This window comes from Falco naumanni, chromosome 6 (genome assembly GCF_017639655.2).
Source record: "Falco naumanni isolate bFalNau1 chromosome 6, bFalNau1.pat, whole genome shotgun sequence".
Lineage (NCBI taxonomy): Eukaryota > Metazoa > Chordata > Aves > Falconiformes > Falconidae > Falco > Falco naumanni.
The window spans coordinates 55809272-55828551 of record NC_054059.1 but is presented as its reverse complement, the minus strand read 5'-3'; the positions used below and the strand labels follow the sequence as shown (position 1 = coordinate 55828551).

The 19280-nt window shown below is 38.9% G+C and overlaps 1 protein-coding gene across 5 annotated transcripts in view; it reads left to right on the top strand.

Moving 5' to 3' along the window:
- Positions 1-19280, top strand: part of L3MBTL3 (L3MBTL histone methyl-lysine binding protein 3) — an 84161-nt gene that overhangs the window by 14842 nt on the left and 50039 nt on the right. For 4 of the 5 annotated variants that reach the window (XM_040598727.1, XM_040598729.1, XM_040598726.1 and 1 more), the window contains exons 3-8: positions 7941-8052; positions 10240-10399; positions 11402-11540; positions 12803-12887; positions 15197-15288; positions 19069-19173. In XM_040598727.1, the coding sequence (XP_040454661.1) occupies positions 7941-8052; positions 10240-10399; positions 11402-11540; positions 12803-12887; positions 15197-15288; positions 19069-19173 (693 nt within the window). Of the gene's footprint in view, positions 1-7940; positions 8053-10239; positions 10400-11401; positions 11541-12802; positions 12888-15196; positions 15289-19068; positions 19174-19280 lie in introns of those variants that run through there. The other variant, XM_040598730.1, reaches the window with a different exon arrangement.

Genomic DNA, 19280 nt, shown 5'->3' with positions numbered 1-19280 from the left:
AGTGCACACAGTAACACCATCACTTCACGATTTAAATGTACTCATTAAATTGGAAAAGCTGTAATAATTTACAGTCACTTCCTAATGCAGTGACAGAAGTTTAAGAAGTACTCTGTAATGAGTTTTCTGGTGCTTGTGTTTGGAAAGTGAGCTGTTACATACTGCATGGACAGAATTTTGGTCATTATTTCCAGCTTGCAAATTGTGCTTGAATGGAAAAAAACAACAAAGCAAAACAAAAGATGATGGAATTAACCTTTAAATAAAGTGGGGCAGCTAATATCATAGGAAACCAGCTATAACAGTGGAATATGAATGGTGGAATAATGGCCACTGTTGCTTTGTATTTCCAGCTGTGTTGTGCAGAAGGTAACAGTGTTGCTGGATGCATAGGTGTAGCAACTCCAAGCAATAAAGTACATCTGTCCACCTGCCCCTTTTGAAATTGTGTTCAAGCTTGCTTGAGATAAGTTAACATTTTGAAAACAACTTTTTTTCTCACCTGATTATATGTCAGAAATACCAGTAGTGTCTCAGGCAATAACTAGGTACAGTGCTTTTTTAGTGCAGAGCTATTTCTGTCCTCACGCAGTGGCATGTGCTGCACTTTGTATCTGGAGAGGCATTTCTCTCTTGGGAGAGTCCCTGAGAGTGTCCATGGGAAACATCAGCAACCGGGAACTGGTCAAATCACTGCCTTCACCGGGAAGGCATTATTCCAGAGAGAAGCTAAGATTCCCTTCAAGGAAGCTGGTAAGAGGTAGCACAGGGAGGGGAAAGCAAGGCAGAATAGATGTTCTCTGACCCTATGTGAGCCTCAGCAGGTGTACCTAGTGGCCTGGTCTTTTCCACATGGAAGTAACTTCTGTTGCAGTCTAATGAAGTTCATTAGCTCATGCTGTGCTTCATCGCCATAGATTTCTGGTTAAAAGTTTGCGTTGTCATAAAATGATTTTAGCTTGTTTAGAAAAAGAAAGACCAAAAAGGAAATTTCACTATTAAAATTGCTAAAACTCCAAATTCAAGAAATGCCAGAATTAGGTTTGCCTTTGGATTTTTAATTGGGCTTCCTCATGTGTAGTTATGGTAGAGTCTTCACTTAAGTGTTCACATGCTATTTTGCCACAAAATCTACTTTGTCATTTGCTGTAGATGCTGTTAGATTTATAAATAACTGGCCAGAGGATTTCAGGAAGGAAAAGGAATAGTTTTGCGATTAATGCAGGTAAATCCCACACAGGAAAGCTTAGTGCTGCACTTGCTTCTACCACAGCCTTCCTGTGCGGTGCTGAACAACTCACTGGAACCAAAACTTTGGCAGATGGCCATTCATTTTTTGTTCGTCACTTGCTTGGGTTCCCCTTGAGATATTAGTGTTTGGTACTTAGAAATATTCTGGCCAAAATAATTGGGAGCCAGAATTGCTTTGTAGGTCCAACTTCTGGATCAATAAGTGTCATATTGGCTTCTGGCTCTGTCGCTGATTTATTTGTCACCTTAAGAAAGTGTGTTTAGCTGCAGTTTCCTACTGAGGTGGAGATAATAAGGCAGACTGAGACTGGAGAGAAGTCATTGAGAAGCCCTCTGGTAGTAAGATAATTCTTGAGCACTCAAGGCAAGGGAGGGAGTTTGGAAGAGCCTGAGGACTGTCTAAGAATAAAGTAGATAAACGTTGCTGCAGACAAGACTGAGGTATCAGCAGTTTGCTGGGGAAATGTCAGTCTGTCTTGCTAAAGGAATATGTTTTCTGATGGTACCCAAGCTTTCAGTCCAGAAGTGATGAGAGAATGTTCCTGGTTGGGTTTTTTTGCGAGGTAGGGGAGGGGGGAAGGTTGTAATTTGATAGTAATCCTTTCCTGCTTGTTCCTGCCCAGATAGGAAAAAGCCTGTTCCTTTTGGATGCAAATTTTCTGTCGTCTTTGTTACTTCAGAATTGGGCTAATGCAGTGTTGCTGAAGCATCTTAAAATCAATCGAAGATTGTTTGAAGTGCTTGACTTTCTTGCTGACAGCATCATTCCACTGTTGGTGGTGTGGTGGTGGTGCCTGTCCCTGTCCCTTGGTCATGGTGTGAAATTTAATCTCTGCTGATTATGATTTAGGGAGCCCTAAGTAGCCTGGGGTCCTACTTCAGTTTTTTGTCTTTGGCCGTACTTACAGAGCAGGAGTGTGCAGGCTGGATCCCCTGTCATCACTAAAGAAAGTGAATCGTTTGGAGCAGAGACACGTTCCCATAACCTTCTCTGTCGCTGAAAGAGTCAAAATTTTGTGACCAGGCAAGCATCATGGATCACATGGTTACTGAGTGCTTTGAAATATGCTGGGAGCAGAGTACTCAGAAGGATGAAGAGCTGGGAAGAGATATTTTTATGCTCTATTGTAAGTGGCTGAGAACAGACGTTTTGTTTCAGGAATTAGTTTGCACTGCTTTGTAATAGTAATTGCTAGAGTGCCTAAAGCTTTTTTAGATACATGCTCTTTGTTATTTCAGTGGGATTTTTAAAAAGAGAATAAACAGTCATTCTACTTTCCAACCGTGTAGAGTAAATAAGACTGGCTTTATTGCTTGAAGAAAGAATATAAAAATACCCAAGAGCTGCCTCATTTTCTGAATGCTGTCCAGCCCCTGCCTAGGGCAGGAGTTCTGTGGATTGTGCATGTAAAGACTGTGTCACACACAGAGAGAAGAGGAGAATGGTTCAGTGGACAAGTTCTGGCATTTACTAACTTAGTCAAGTAATATGTAAAAAATAGTTTGGCAGGTAGCAAGATGCAGCTGGACAATAGAGTGTCTTTAGGCAATTCCTTTGCTTTAAAGAGAGGAAGAGCTGTAAGATACCAGAAAGGCTCTGATTTATCTGAGCAATCCCGTTGAAATCATTGTGATTAAACGGTGATTAAAATCAAGAATGAGAATAACTGTTTGCTAACCAGAGATCGGAGTGTAGTCCTTTGGCTTGTATCACTGGACTCCCAGGTGTTGGTCCTCTTGACAGACTGCTGTATAACTCTGCTACTTTAAGTTTAGTTACTTCATAGGCATAAAGTAACTAATGATAGAAATTTTGCAGGTTTCATCTGGGCTAGTCCACAATCACATTGTTGTGGGGTCAGGATAAATTTTGTTCCTGAAGTTACTTTCAGAATGCAATTGTCCTTATTGCAATGAACTCTTTGTCCTTATGTTGCCCAGTAGATGGTAGTGTTGGCTGTTTTTTCTAATTTATTTTAAAGCTGCATTAAGATGTGTGGGATTTTTTTCTTCTTTTTCCACCTTTGCACTTCATTTGTTCTTGCTTTTTCTTCCTTTTTATTTCTACCTGTTCTCCCAAGTAATATTTTTACCTTGTATAAAACAATAGCGGCCTTTATTCTGATTTGATCTCTGTGGGTACTAAAGAGATCTTGTATACCCTTAAAAGAGCGCAAGTAACAGCAAATGAAGGTAGTCTGATCTGTGATGCTCTGAATTAGACACATCCAACAGTGGGGACTTGATTTTAAACTAGATGTATGTATTACTTCCCAATAGGTTGGAGTTTCTAAGAGTTAATCTGCAATATAGTAGACATTTCACATTGTGTGCAAGTTTATTTTTATCCCACATAGTGACAAATACAAAGAGTATTTTAATAAAATGTAGAGAAAGAGAACTGAAAGCTCTTTTAGCATATAATTTCCCCTACATAAAACTACAGAGTGCCTTCCAGCCTGCATGATAAAGCAAAGATCTTTCGTTAGAAATGGAAAGGTCCTAAAGCCACTGGAGGAGAGACAGCAGAAGCCCACCTGTGGTGTTATGATTAGTTACGTTCACTGAGAAAAAGTGAATTTGCATGGTTGAGCCCAGTACATGGTGGGTAAAGAATGATGGGCTGATGAAGAAGATGGAGCACCATTTTCATAAGAAGAACAGAAGGCGCTTGTGCTTAGCCTAATAAAGTCAGGTTTGGGGATACGTCATTCCTTGCTTCAAATGTATACCTGGAGAGTAAGTGCTAGGGTACTAGAGCTGTGTAATCCATAGGGTAATGTTGGGCTAGGAACAAATGGGTATAAACTGACTATGAATAGATGTAAATGAAAAGTTACAAGAAGGTTTTTTGAGAAAAACATTTAGGAATGGACTTTGAGTGGAGGCACTTGTAACAGAAAATCTGGCTGCTTCTCCATTGCATCTGAAACATTTATGAAATACTTTGTATTATACTATCGCCTGCAATAATCAAAGGCTTCTTCTGAGTGACTTATGATACTTATTCCAGTCCTGTATAAATTTTAGTGCAATTTTAATTTAAAAAAAATGTGTTTATTCATAGTAGTTTTGATTCCTGTAGAAGAACTTTGCATGTGGACAGACAAAAATGGTTCAGAAAGTATAATACTCGATTATTATTTATTTAAGCGTTGGTTTCCCTCAGTGTGTTCTTTATTGGTTGAATGAATATTGAAGTGTTCCTGGGGATTAAATTAACAGTCATATAAACTGAAGTCCTGGTATATCAGGGCATCGTTTCCAAAGAATGTGAAAATGTATCTCAGCTCTGAGTAGAAGGAATCTCTTATTGATGTTTAGGTGGAAGCTACTGTTTAATTTCCTTTTGATCCTTCTGATTGCCCATTCTGATTGCCCATTAATAGTTGGACTCATCCTGCCAACTAACTCAGTTTATGACATCTTTGTGTGAAAAGAACTGCAGTAACTTGAAAATGTGTATTTTTTGCCTGTGTTGCTCACCTGTACATGAAACTTTGAAAGTTAGATTTTCTATCCAAATTTATTTATTTATATTTATTCCTGTTTATCTTACTGTGGATTTGCTCATGAAAGCTGTTGAGGTCTCATTTTCTTCTTTGCTGCCTTTTGACCTTTTAAGACCATTGGTTCCATCGGGTGGGATAGAGAATGATCTTCTGAAGAGGTTACTTAAAATTTGCAAACAGGTGTTTGACAGAAGTCAAGTGGATTAAATTCATACCCAACAAGCTTTATAATTTATTCTCTTTTAAACACTGAAGGGGCAAAAATCAGGCTTCTCTGTGAGATTACTTAAAAAGTACTTGTTAATGGCCTGACTTCGTTTGCTTTAACGAGGACAGGTTTAAGGAAAGTCCTTCCATCCAGTGCAAATTTGTATATTTATTTAAAGACTTTTGTAACTCGAAAACAAGTTTTTACTTCTCAGAAAGCTATGGATCCATCCTCAGAAGTTAGCTCAATGGCACTGTTTCCTTCCCCCTCTATCAACTGCTGTGAAATTTCAGACTGTCAGGACACCTAGGGAAGTCTAAGGCATGACTCCTCTTACTATATTTTGTTTTGGATCACCAAAAATAGAGGAAATTATGACAGAACCTTTACCTTTAGGTTTTTTGTCATGTGCTTTCTTAGTAGAAGAGACTTAGGAAAGTGTTAAATTTTTCCATAGACACATAAACCACCATTAATCTAGATTCTTTTTTGTCATGCTTCCAACAGTAGACACTAGTTGGCACATTGCTGTGGCAGCTCTCATCCTGTGATGGCTTTGTGCAGCATGCTGCTCTGTACATCTATTTATCCTGTTTTTAAGCAATTAACCTCTGTCACAAGTTTTTCGTTGCTTTTCCTCCACAGCTAAAACCAGAGTACAACTCCCCGGGTCTGAGGCATTTTTCCAGTCAGCTATGGAGAGCTCAGCATGCGCAATTGTGCTGAAGCTGTAGCTGGGGAAGCAGTGGGCAAAAGCAGACATACCTGCTTCAGGTCTGTCTGAACAGGAGCTGGAGGCCTCTGGCACTGATAAAGGGGAGGCTGCGGGCAAAAATGGGAGATACAGAGGTCAGACGAGGCAGCGGCCCGGTAGCATTGTCACACCCTCCCGCCTGCTAAGGCAGTAGCACGTGGTTACTCTCCATCACTGAGTCCATCATAGCGTGGTGGCCCAACTGCTTCAGAGCTGCTTCCTTAATGCTCTCACATCCAGTTCAGCTCTTGCTGCCATGAGTCAGCCCTCTGAATCCAGAAGGGCTGAGGGCTTGCTGCACTAGCTAGGGTGACATACTTGTATACCCCAGGAGGACCTAGTGGAGGAGGAAAGCATGTATAGTGTCAAGGCTGAACATCATTTGGATCATGCAGAAATATCCCAGGTATAATTGAGTGTTCAGAAGTACCTTTGGTGTATGTATGTTCTGGCTGATAACTGTGTGAAGGTGCAGGAGAATGTTTCCAGAAGTTGGTTAGTAACCTCTCTGCGACCTGTCGGTCAGTGGGCTGCAGCACTGTGTTTTAGTCTGTGCTCGCAGCCTGCTTGCTAAGCCAGCTCTTGCAGAGTTAGAGCTCTTGGGAGCAAGGAAGGTTTTCCCTCCGGCATCCACCTGTTGCAGAAGCAGCAAAGCACCAATAGCAGAAACGAAATTAACCAAAATAGGATCCAGGCTGGGTGCGTAAGTCAGCAGTAAGAGTTGAGGATCCTCTTCTGAATGGTAACTCCACTGCTTTTCTTTGGGTGGAACAGCGTGGATGTCTGTCCACAAACTGGAGTATGAGCACATGGTGTTAACTGCATTTGGTTGCCTTTCAAAGCTGAACTCCTGGTCTTTCAGTCCAGATGGATTTATCGACAGTTTGTCTCCACTTGTGTATCTGTTGTGCGTGTAGCTGAGTGCAAGTAAAAATCTTGGCTCCAGAAATTGTATGGCTGTGTGAGGTCCTCCTCTTCTTCTTCTCCCTCCCCTTAGCTTATTATTTCTGAGCTGCTTGCATTCCTTAGGAACCGGTGGCTCTTTGCAGATGCTAAAGCTGGAAGGACTGTGTTAGTGAAAGCACACTGTTGGGGTATGTACACCATGGGGCTCACCTTTGCTTTCAGTCGGAATGGCTTGCTTTCGGTCCTGTACCATAGCAGGCTCCAAAGTGAGCAGGAGCGACCCATGCTGCAGCCTCCAGAGGCACAGCGAAGATCCATGTCATGCCAGGCAATTGTTCCCCTTCTCATTTTCCCAAGATAGGGTTGCCTGACCAGAGAAACAGAATTAGGCTTCATGCTACTGCCCTGAAGGAATATACTTGCAGGTGGGTGCAGCGGAGCTTTCAGAGGCTGTCTCAGGCCTGATTTTTCCTGTTGATCTTTGTTGGTGAGAGTACCTCACTGCTAGAGACCTGTCCTCTGTGGCAGAGCGCAGAGAGTTACACCCCTTCGCTGCTCAGAGCAGGTGACTGGGGACAAAACACTGCCTTGAGTTCAACCCCTGTAACCAGCTGGGCCTGCAGACCACGTAGTGACTGGGAAGCTGAAGTCTGTTTTTCTCTGGTAGCGCTGTAATCATTATGGCATTTGGAAGATGCTTCTCTGCTGGCAGCGGGATGGATATAACTGCTGGTGCTCCTGTGGAAGCACAGCGTGTGGGGTATTGTTGAGCCTTGCTTCTGGCTGACAGTAATATCACGTTCAGCGTGTAATTAACCAGCTCGTAAACTGCCTTGAGATGTTTGTTTATATGCACTTTACAGCGGAGAAGTACTGTGTTTGTGGAGGGTGCTGTAATTTCTGTACTCTGTGAAGCATTTGTATTTGATATTTGGTTCCTTTTTCCTTTTATGCAATAAAAAGCATATGGTTAGGAGATTTTCCTGTTCATTTCTTTTATCGATTTTTTGATTCTTACATGTAAGTTAGATATCAATCTGCGTGTGGAGGCATCTATATCAATATCTATTGCAAATTAGTATTTTTACATAACAAAATGAGTTTGCATTTTGCTTGATAGAAGCAAGAAAGGCTTGTTTCCAATTCCTTGGGGATAAGCAGAAACACATAGAAATTGGGTAATATGGTGAGGACACTGTAAAAACTATCTTAGTGAATGGAAGAAGGTGCCGTAAGAGAGTATTAGTAAATTTTTACTAATTTTTTTAGTACATTTTTACTAATTTTTGCTATTTGTTTTGTCTTACAGTTTAGAGTGAATGAATTTGGGGCCCTGGAAGTGATTACAGATGAAACTGAGATGGAAAGTGTTAAAAAAGCAACTGCTACCACAACCTGGATGGTTCCAACTGCTCAAGAAGGTCAGTTCAAAGGCAGTAAACATTTTCTGTGGTAGATTGTATTTTGTTTAATATATCACTTTTCTTTAAAGATTGCCCCCCAAAACAAAACAGAAAAATCTTACTTGCTTTAATACACAGAGTATCACTTACGGTGTTAACCTGTTTCTTGTGGTGTGATAAGTATAAAAATAAATGCATTTTAAGGTAAAAGGAAACAATTCCACTGTTAAACATCTGAAGCTCAGTTACAGCCACAGTTTTTTCTAACAGTAATTTTTTCTAAGTTTAGAATCTGTATTTTCGCTCTATTTAATTTGCAAAATTTCTTACTGGAAAATATTGAGAATTTTTTAGATGTTATTCATCTGCCCGCAGACTTTACTAAGTGCCTGCAGATCATTTGTGACTGAAGTACCACACGCTGTAAACTGGCTTCACATGATACTGGCTGCTGCTCAGCTGCTGCCACTGATGTCAATATATGTCTGCACTGTTGCCTTGCTCCTGCTGACTATGCTTTTTTACAGTATTAAAATTAGTGTGTATTAACCATTTATATTTTTCTTGAATGATAAAGTTCTAATAGTTTTAGTATCAGTCTACCAGATAAGGTGGTTCCTGGATTTAAAATACAGATACAAGAAAGCACCTTTTTTGTTCAAGGGAAGTTGGTTTATATTGTCATAAATTCTGAAAAATCTTGATACACTGACTCCAGCAATGATGGAGTAGTGTGACAGAGAATACAACTGGTTTTGCGATTTCTTACAACTGCTTAGGTTTTTTCATTGTTGATACTATATTTTACCAATTTTCTTTTAAAATCTGCATTCTATAAGTCCTTTGCAAAGCAGACTTCAGAATTATGGTTTAATAATCACTAGGATCAGCATGATAAACAAAGTCAGTGAAGGTTTTCTTTTGCTACTCCCCCACCACTAAGCCTTAATTGTCATGTGACTTTTGTGAATAGATGAAACATTTACACCAGTGAGAAAGTAATGCCTCAGATGTGAAGTCCGAAGCTTCAGACCACAGCTACTCTGTTCTGTAGGTCTGTCTCCAAGGCAGTGGTAGTTATTCAAGATTCAAATCTGTGATGATAGTGGCAAGCAACAGTGTGAGAGCATAGTAGCACAACAGGCTCTCTCCTCAGACTGAGAGATCGGTTATCTACAGTAAAGCGTACAACTTCATCCCCTATGGTCTGGTAAACCTTAACAAAAATATAGTGTTGCTACTGTATTAATGTGTGTTTGTGGACACATAAAAATACCAAGTAAGCGTCCTACTACTACCTTACACCGTCCTTGATTAATTTAATAAAAATAAAAATACTGCTAAAATTTTCCATTGTTGCTTTGAATCACTAATGTTGCTGGAGTGTAAATAGAGCACATAAATTGTATATTTCTCTAGTGGAGATAGTCTGCACACGAGTTCATTAGCCTCAGCTTTCGAAGACAGCACAGTGCTCAAGGAAGAGGAATAATTTGTGACTCGAAATTTGCCTTTTCGGGGGGTGCAAAGTCAGCAAACTGGTCTAGAAGTTGGAGAACTTGACAGTGCTTCATACTTGCCTGTGAGTGAAAGAAATGGCATCCTCTCATAGGCTACATGCCTACTCTGGGGAAATTGTAGCTTAGGATGAGTGACTAACTTAGTATTTGAAAATTTCTTTGTTACATATTAGTGATTTTCTTACTTCTGGTAGACCTCAGGCAGGCTGAGCAATAGCTACTGCTGTGAGAGACTGTGCAATATACTCAGTGATTTACTTCCAGAAATAAGTTCACCTATTGAAAGATAACTCCCCCCAAACCTTTTTCCCAAATGACCTTATACATAGGTCAAAAATGAGGCATGTCAGCAGGAGATGAGGTGGATGCCATGCAGTGTGGGCAGTCAGCACGGTGCCTGCCTGTCACAAAATTCACTCCTTCCACGAGCAGCCATATCAAGCAGTGTCAATGTGCCACTGATGACAGAAGCATGAAATCAGTGGATTCCTCTCTCTTGTACTGCAATATGAAAACCCAGCTTGCTTGTCAGGAATAAGGACTCCATAGAGACACTAACTCCCAGTCCTTCATCCTAACAAGAGTGATGTGACTTCCATTTTTCTGTTTGCTTGGCGAGGCCTGCTGAGGATGGTTGGAAATGTATCAGCTCTACCTAAGTGAAATTACTTTTTTCATTGTGCAGCCTTTTCAGAAAAGACAGGGATCCCCACAAAGTTGAAGGAAACTGCAAAAATGGATGGACTTGTTTTCTGTGAAAACTGTTACCGCTATGGTACCATAGAAGAATTTGTTCCTGAAGGGAAATTTTGCAGCCAGAAATGTGCCCAGCAAGTAAAAAACAAGTAGGTGCTATTATAAAGCATAGAAACAAAGAATTTGGCATAAATGCAGCATGAGATAAAAGTGGTGGGATAAAACATGAACGGTGGGGCAAAGGGAGATGTTAAGCAGCCATGTTTTGGTCAGTCTTCATTGGTTTATAATGTTCTTTCACTGTTTTTCCAGTAAATGTGTTAACAACATTTGGTTTTGTCTAACACTGATGTTGAAGGCAGACTTTTTTTGCTCAGTGTGCTGTGTTCTGCTGTCAGATGCAGGCAGTAAAACAGTCTATGGAATGCATGCATCAGTGTCAGACTCCCACCCTGTTCCATAATCATTGGAATTAAGATAATCAGTAATGAGATGGTTGTTGTGATAAGTTAATTATAATTAAACACAAGAGCTCTGTTATAGATGACAGTGAGTGAAAACATGAGCATACTGTAGTATCTCAGTTCCTTTTCTTTCAGCTAGTGCAGTTCATGTCATCATATAGGAAGGATTGTGTTAGTATGTCCATTCTGTATTGCATATTACTGCATTATGGCAGTTTTTAACATCTATGATTTTGTGCACTTTCCTTCAATTTTAGCTAATTGCTTCAAAGTTTTCTGTTCTGATTGCTTGTTTAGCACAGTCACATACCAGCTTTCTCCAATTGGATTTGTCAGTCTTAACAATTACCTTTGCTTTCCTTTCTGTAAACTGCCCTGCAGTCCTGCACATTTCACAGTTTGCTTCTCTGTGAGACTTGATGGTACATGGGAAAAGACACACTGTTTAAAACACACAGAACTTGTTCAGGCTAAGCTGACAGCTTTCCTTTTGCAGTTGCTATTGCGTGTCTTCCAGATTAATTCTGACAGTTGTAATTTTCAGTAGAATTTCTAAGAATTTATTTGGTATAATACCTTGGGACCTTCAAACACCTGACCTTCAGATTTACTCACTTTTTACTTGTTTTAAGAATATGAGAAGAAAAGTAATACTGGCTTTGTGTCATTGTGTTACTGTTGTAATAGAGAACCAAAGGAGGAAAAGCCCAGCATGGAATGCAATGGGGAAGATGATTCCAAAGGCATTCGGAAAAGAAAAGCAAAGTTACCTCTCAAAGAAGAGTCCAGGGATGATGGGGAGAAGAAAGAGAATCCCGATGAAATTGTTAGTATGCGTCATAAACCCATTCCTGCGAGTATTTTGGTGGGAGTTTTGCCTTACATTGCAATGTCAGTAACTTCATTAGTTTACAAAGAGAAGTAATGACATCACTCTGTCAGAGTTGCAGTAATAGTTGGTTCACTTACCAATTCAATTATGCCTCATCAGTAAATGGTAATTATTGACAATGAACTGATAAGAGCTGTTTTTTATCTCATTTTCCTCCTTTTTTTAAGAACAGAACAAAAAAGAATTTAAATGATACTAACCTAGGCTTGCTACGTCTTCAGCATAGAAAAGCAGGAGTACATATTTCCCAACACCTGTTACTTTGTCACTCTGCACATGGATAAATGATGTAGACCAATGATTTATTTACAAAGAAAGTTACGTTACAGTTAAGAAGAGAATACTTTTGATTTTCTTAGTGTAATTTGTCTTAGAAAATCATAGCTAAAGGTTTTGTTTTGTGTTGCAGTGTAATGTGCTTTGGGGCATCTTTTATTTTTCTCCTTTTGGATTTATTCTTCATTTTAGAATAAACTTAACACAGTACCTTGCCATAATATTTGTTTTCCTGCTGTGACACTGCTGGGAGGAGCACAGTTGTGAGGGAGAAGGGGAGACCTCTGCAACTACAGAATTGTCAAAATGCTGAAGATGCTAGACTTGTCAGAAGGGATTTCGTAGCAATCTGTATAGCTGTATGTTAGACAGAAGTCAGGGGATATCTTCTTTGCCTCCATGCATCTGCCCTCTCAAATGAGTAGTTGTTTTGTTTATCTATTCAGGTGCTAACAAAATTGATAATACACAAACAGTGGCATAAATAAAAAGGATCCGTGCCATTTTCTATTTAGTAAGGCAATTGTACATTTGAAAGAGGCAGACTAAAGCTGTGAGAGATTTTCCTTTAAATTATTTTGGAAGCATGAACATATCAGGGATAGTGCTATTTATCTCCAGCTCAGTGGGGACTGCCGAAGGCTCCGTGATCTGTCCCTGGCTTAGGCAAGGCTGGCTGGCTGGGTGCCTGGTGTTAAGAGTCCTTCTGTCTGTCATTTTCACCATGTTTGCTGTGATTTGTCACTGATGGCTTGCTTTGTTTTTATTAGATATCTGCAGGCTTGTTTGAGATAGGGGAGAGCTATGTCGCCATTTAAATGAAGTCACAGTTAAACCTTGAGTGTCTCCATTTGTACTGTACTAGACTTCTGAAATAATGAGGTTACTGTACTCTTTTTTTTTTTTTTTTTTTAATTTAGGAGGACAAACCTGAAGGAAGGATCTTGAGAGTCTCACAGAGAGCCAGGAGAAAAAGGAAAGGGGAAATAACAGTTTTGAAACAAAGTAAGTTAGATTACGAAAAAAAAATCTCAGCTATCAATATTTTAGATAATACACATCTCTTACTGTGAATTGCTAGCATTGTTGCACTGCATTGGTATTCCCTATTGAATACTTTTTTTCAATTCTGTAAAAAGAGAGTGCCAGTGTTATTTATAGCAATTAAGTTTTAAGGATTGAAGAACTGAGAGAACGAAGTAAAAACTGGGGAAAAAAACAAACCCATCACTTGGAAATTGAGTGCATTTTACAGAGAGCCAGTTTCTATACCTCTGGCAGCATGGAGGAGGATACAGTGAGTGTAAATGTAACTGATGTGAATTGTAAGGGTTTTTTTCATCCCTCTAAAGAGTGCCGGTATTAAAGGGAATCAGGCCCATTGCATTCCCAGATGTTGAAAGGCATGTATTAAGCAGAAGTAAAAGTTTGCTTTTGTTTCCTTGGAGATCAATTTTGTATCTACTGTATGTGCTGGAAATAGACATATTTATGGAACTGTTTAGGAATAATTCCTATAATCAGTCCAAAGGGACATACACTGCATCAAGCAGCATAATAAAACATATTTTAAATGAGTGCTGTTTTTTCAAGCTGTTTCTATGATAGATACTTTCAGGAAGAATTGGAGAATCAGCAGCTATTATACCTCAGTGGTACACCAAGCACAAGCCTACATCTTGCCCTCCAAAGAGTTTGTTGTTGTAGACTAGGAGCCATTACCAGAAGTTGCTGAGCCACTAATCAGCACAGAGCTCCAAGTAGCTCTGCTGCACACTAGGCAGGTGAAATACTGATTGGAGATGCCACAAATAAAAGTCACGGAAGATCTCCCTCCCAAGATAAAATTACTCCTGAAAGAAAAAAAATATTTCTACAGTTGTTTCCAAAGCTGAGGTGATAAGTGTGTGAGATACAAGCACAAAGCTGATGCTCTATGGAAATCACTGCTGTCCACTGACAGAATGATCTATACAGATTTCTTGTGGGTTTTTATTTGGGAAAATGTCAGTTGAGCACAAAAGATTTAGTATAAAAGACCAGTTTATATTCAGAACCAAGCACATAACTGTGTATCATTGTGCTGAGCAACACATCTATTAAATGGAATAGATAAAACCTGGGGAAATCACAAATAAAATTAATGTGCTTTAATAGTGTTGAGCAGTTGCTGTCATTCTGAAATTTGTTATCTTTTGGTTACATTATCAGCTTTCTTTAGGAGAGTTTGGCATCGCTGTTTTTGCAGTTCACATTTTAATCATAAAAATGCTTAGCCAGACTGTTACTTAAGGGACTTACTTCTCTTGTGAGTAGCCCACAGTCAGGATCAAGCCAGAATCAGACCGTGAACTGTGAGGAATCTTCCTGGCAGCATGAGGTTCTGATCTGAAATGCTGAACTGCGTGAGCAGAGGAGGCATTTTAGGTGAAGATCAGTAGAGCAGACTGGAGGTGTATGAAAGTAGATATATACATGGCCAGCCTCACAAGCCATCTGTTTTTGAAGTTCCTGGCTTTTGCCAGTGTAGTTAGTGCCTTATTTTCAAAACCTAAAAACTGTTACTTACTGATGTGACTGTAACCAATACTGAGTTGGCCTGTAGCCAATATTACAATTACTATGCAAGTGTAAGCGAGTGTTTATACTGTATAAACAAACCTGAAACTGGTGGGTTTTGTCCTATGCTAATGACATGATGTGAGGAAAAAAGCACCAGTGTCAGTTTTGATGGCTTGTAGAAATTACTGTTAAATTACTGCCTCTCCACCCAAAAACATCAATCTACAAAGTGATGGAGTAGGTTACAAACATTCTGAATTCTGTTAAGTATTTGAACTGTGATTTAACAAGCATGTCATGAGTACTATCCAGTTCAAAATGCTTTCCAGGAAAATAAATTCTCAGAAAAAAACCTGAATATACTGGGCTACTTTGTGATGTGAGCTGATCTTTTTACACGTTTGCAAGTTGTCTCTTAATGATGCTTCTGAGCAATAAGGGAAAAGGGACAGGTGGCAGTACTTCAAAAGTTGTTCTTGTCACCTGAAAGAGCATTTTCTTGTTGCTAATCAAGATTTGAACTGCTGGAAACCTTTCTGTACAAACCAGGAACCGTCATGTTCCTGGTGCCATTAAACATACAGAGCTACTACTTTTCCTGAAATAAGTCCTGAGACAAACCATGAATGCTTTTAATAAAATGTAGATTTGAGCTGGGTATATTGTAAGCTTCAAAGTGTTGTGTTGTTTGTTTTTTCTTTTCTTGAGAAGTTAACGGTTGCATAATTCTTTTGCTATTGTGTGCTTTACAGATGTGCCCTCTAAAGGAAGGCAAGCATGGTGTTGGGCATCTTACCTGGAGGAAGAAAAGGCCATTGCAGTACCTACTAAGCTTTTTAAAGAGGTATGACCTCCTGAAGTTCAAATCAGTCAACCACCTAAGATTATGAAATTTCTAGGAAATGAATTAAAAAAAATATTGGGGGATTTTACACTTCTCTGGGGGAACCTACATGACTAAAATAACACTGTCCATCAGCAATCAAGATAGTTGGGATGTGTGAAGTTAGTTATTTTTCTCTGCTTTTTCAGAGATTCTATAGTTGTAGATGAATACTGTCAACTGAGACTACAGAAAGCAGATGCTTTTCCAAAACCTGCAAGTTCTAGCCTTTCCTTTTGATGTCTGAAGCTGAAAAGCTGTTACGTACCTTCTTTATTTTTCATTTCATATAGTTCTCTCTAAATATGTTTAGAAAGGTGGTACAAAGGTCATCTTTTGGCTTGTTGCTTTGATTGTATTACCTGTCTTTTTGCACTCCTGCTGACATGATATTTTGTTACAGCAGATAATGGTTTGGCTTGTTCCCATTTTGCCTGTCATCTGATTGGATGTCACATCATCATCTCTTGGCTTGTCCTTTGCCTGCTATGGTAGTCTTTGTCATTTGTCATTTCAGTGCTTTCTCTAGTGCCGTCTCTCTTGCTTGGAAGAGAGCTCTGTATGCAAATCCACAAAACTTCCATGTTGTTCTCTTTTCTTGCAAAACCTGGCAAAACATTTGAACATGTCTCAGCTACTGTACTTCTGCTATGTGTATCCTGTATTATTTTTTAATAATTCTGGTCTTACTTGTGGCCTGGTTCTTGCATCCATTTCTTTCTGTTTGCTTTATACTTCAACTATTACATCTTTTGTGCAGGATTAGCTTTTCAGTTTACATGTGCGTGTAATGATGACCTTTAATTGGTGCTTTTAGACGTTACTGAGGTACAAAAGTAGGTACAAAAGTAAAGAACTAGAATTGCAATGTACAGAAACCATAGATTTGTAGATGCAAGAACAATAATTATCTGACCATCCTTAGTTATATCCCCCTGTGCTAGATACTGTTTAAAAAATAACAAAAAAAAATATCTGCATAACTAGTGTCTCTGTCTGGAAGGTAGATTTACAAAGCATTGCTCTGCCTGTCTGAAGTTGGTGGAGTGCTCTTGTGGCACACAGGCATACGCCAGCATTTCTGGGTACTGCACATGGTGGTAAAGTGTAGATTTACGTGATGATGTACTTTTTCCTTTATTTTTCTCCACAGCATACCTTTCTCATTCAGTGCATCTTATTTAATATATTCTTTTAAATTCTTTAGCCCAGGGGTGACTCTGGGGTTTTATTTAGCGTGCAGTATTTAAAGCCTGTAGTGGAGATGGAGTTCTTAATAACACTCAGAAGTGACCAGGTAATATTCCTCCATTTTACAGATGGACAAGCAAGCCACAGGACAGTAATGTTAAAAAAAAAAACAAACCCAAACTTCACCACTAATTTTGAATCCTTGATTTCGGTTTGGATTGTGAGAATTACTCTTTTTTCTCTTATTTTTCCAGTTCAGAAGCAGTACTTCTCACAACCTTTTTTGTACCCTTAGTTAGGAATGGTCAAGATAATGGAGAGTCCTTGCCAATTCCTGGTAAATCTTAGAGTAATTTCTAGGCTGTGACTGACAAGCTGTTATTGCTCCAGTAAAACAAAATCACTGACTTTTGAATTTCGTTTTTTTCAATCTCCAACTCCCTTGATGCAATCTTTTGAGTCTTGTGTATGTTCTTCTACCATATATAAACATTTCTAATCCTCAGTCTGCCATCTGCTCATTTGCTGACTCCTTTTACCTTTACTCTTGTTTTGTTCTTGTATCTTTCCTTATAAAGTATCTTTAAATGTTTGTTGTGAAGACACTGTATGTTTACTAAATTTGTCATAGCTTTACCTTGTGTGATATATTGAGAATAATGCACAAAATTGAAATAGTATTAAATTTATTAGTCTTCTGAAAGTTGCCTGTTATTTTGCTGTAGCAGAAACCTAACTAAAGATTGTGTTGCCTTAGAAGTTTTAGAGTTGACAGTGGGAAGAATACTGAATAATTCATGTCTTAAATTTCAGGAAATGTGTGTGTGATGATTGCTTAATTTTTAGTGTGTTGTTTGTAGAATTTTGTATTACTTGAACAGTAATGTTTATTATAAGAATGAAAGAATAAACAGATCTGTGATTTTCTAATTGTCTCCTTTCTTTGTAATTTTATTTGTGCTAGCTTTTGCAAAATCTCACTTACATTTTTTGCCACTGTTCCTCAACGTGTCAGTATTTCCAGCATTTCGGTTTTCCACTGAGGTTTTTTATCTGTGAGGTATTTATGATACAGATGGCATTAGCTACAAGTGTGTGCACCAAGATGAACTTGAAGCATCTCAGTTTATTGATTTTAAAAAAAAGCTTAGCTTTTCTGTTCCTCTGGAGGAAGTATCCAGAATTATGCATAGTGTAACTTCATTACACTTTCATTGGTAATAAAAACGTTAAGTGTGTTGATGTTAGGATGAAATAGCTTTTCAAATGCATGTACTGCCATCAGATTCTCTGATACTTAAGCCAGATCTACAAAATGATCTCAGCTATTTTTAGGTAGGGACTTAGAGTTGTGGTTAGCCATCTATTAGGTGGCCAAGTTAGGCTGATTTAAACTGGTCTAGTTCTCCATTTCCCTTCCCCTTGACTGCATATTCCTGCTCTTGTACCATGCACTGGTTTTGTAAAAAAAAATTATTATTCAGTTATATTATTCAGTTGTATCAGTTGCAGCCAAAGCCACCAAAGAGAGGATTTCCTTCCTTCCAAGTAGGTGAGACCTCTCTTGACTCCCTCCCTTGATACCCTTCTGTTTCCATTGACTGCAGAGGTACCCCAGATGGCTAGGGAGCATGTGTAGCTTTTAGACAGGAGCAGAAGGAAGGGGGAGCATATAAGATGCTTCTCCTGTGTTTTGTCTGTAACCATTTGGGACGTAAAAACTGGCTGTGAATTTGTTAACCCGTGGAAAACACTCTTCAGTTTTAGTCAGTTATTTTTCTGATATTCCCTCCAATTTAACCTTAGTATCACTAGCTTCCTTCCTTCTTTAACAGAGGGCAGGGAGCAGCATACATGGAATGCTGATGCCTTCTAATTGAAAACATCCATTCTAGCCTTATTTTCACTTTCTGTTTTTTTTGAAAGATGTTCTCCTGGGTTCATTGTAATGTGATATAAAGGTAGTTGTGTTCCTGTGATGCAAAAATATTCCTGGAAAAGTAGCTAATCTGGACTCAACATGTAAAGGAGAAAATGTCATCAAAGAGGCCATCCCTATATACAAACATTTTTCATATTACTGCCTTATAGTTCATCTTTCATGGCCTGAGATGTGGAAATGAAAAGGTAAAATAGAGCATCATTGCTGTGATTATTATAGGAATGATGACCACTAGGAAGGTCTCAAAGTGTCACTGTACAGGCTGAAAAATAATTACACTGTTAAAGTATTTTATTGACAATTAGTGAAAAAAGTTGAGGGCAAATCATGTTATCTCCTTTCCCTTGATTAACTTTTTTGCTGATTCTTTGTAATTTTTTTACATACTGTCAAGTTTTAAGTCAGTCCAGTATCAATGTGTTTTTTAAACTATCATCAACTTCTCTTTTCTGCTGTATGTTTTTAAAAATATAAAACTTATCTTAAAGTGATTTATTAATTCTTTCAGAAACACGAAGAATAAATAATCATTTTTCTTTTCCTTAAAAAGATACTCTGTCTGTCTGGTCTCCTTTCAGAAGTATTGAAACTGTTCTTTTCCATTGCAGTATCAGTCTTTCCCATACAACAAAAATGGATTCAAAGTTGGGATGAAGCTGGAGGGTGTGGATCCTGAGCACCAGTCTATATACTGTGTTCTCACAGTGGCTGAGGTAAGCAGAGGCTGCGAGCAGCCGTGGTGTGGGATTGTAGGAAAGACTGAACCGTAACAGCAGCAGCTGAAAGTGCTCGCTGTTCCCTAACAAGCAGACAAGAAACT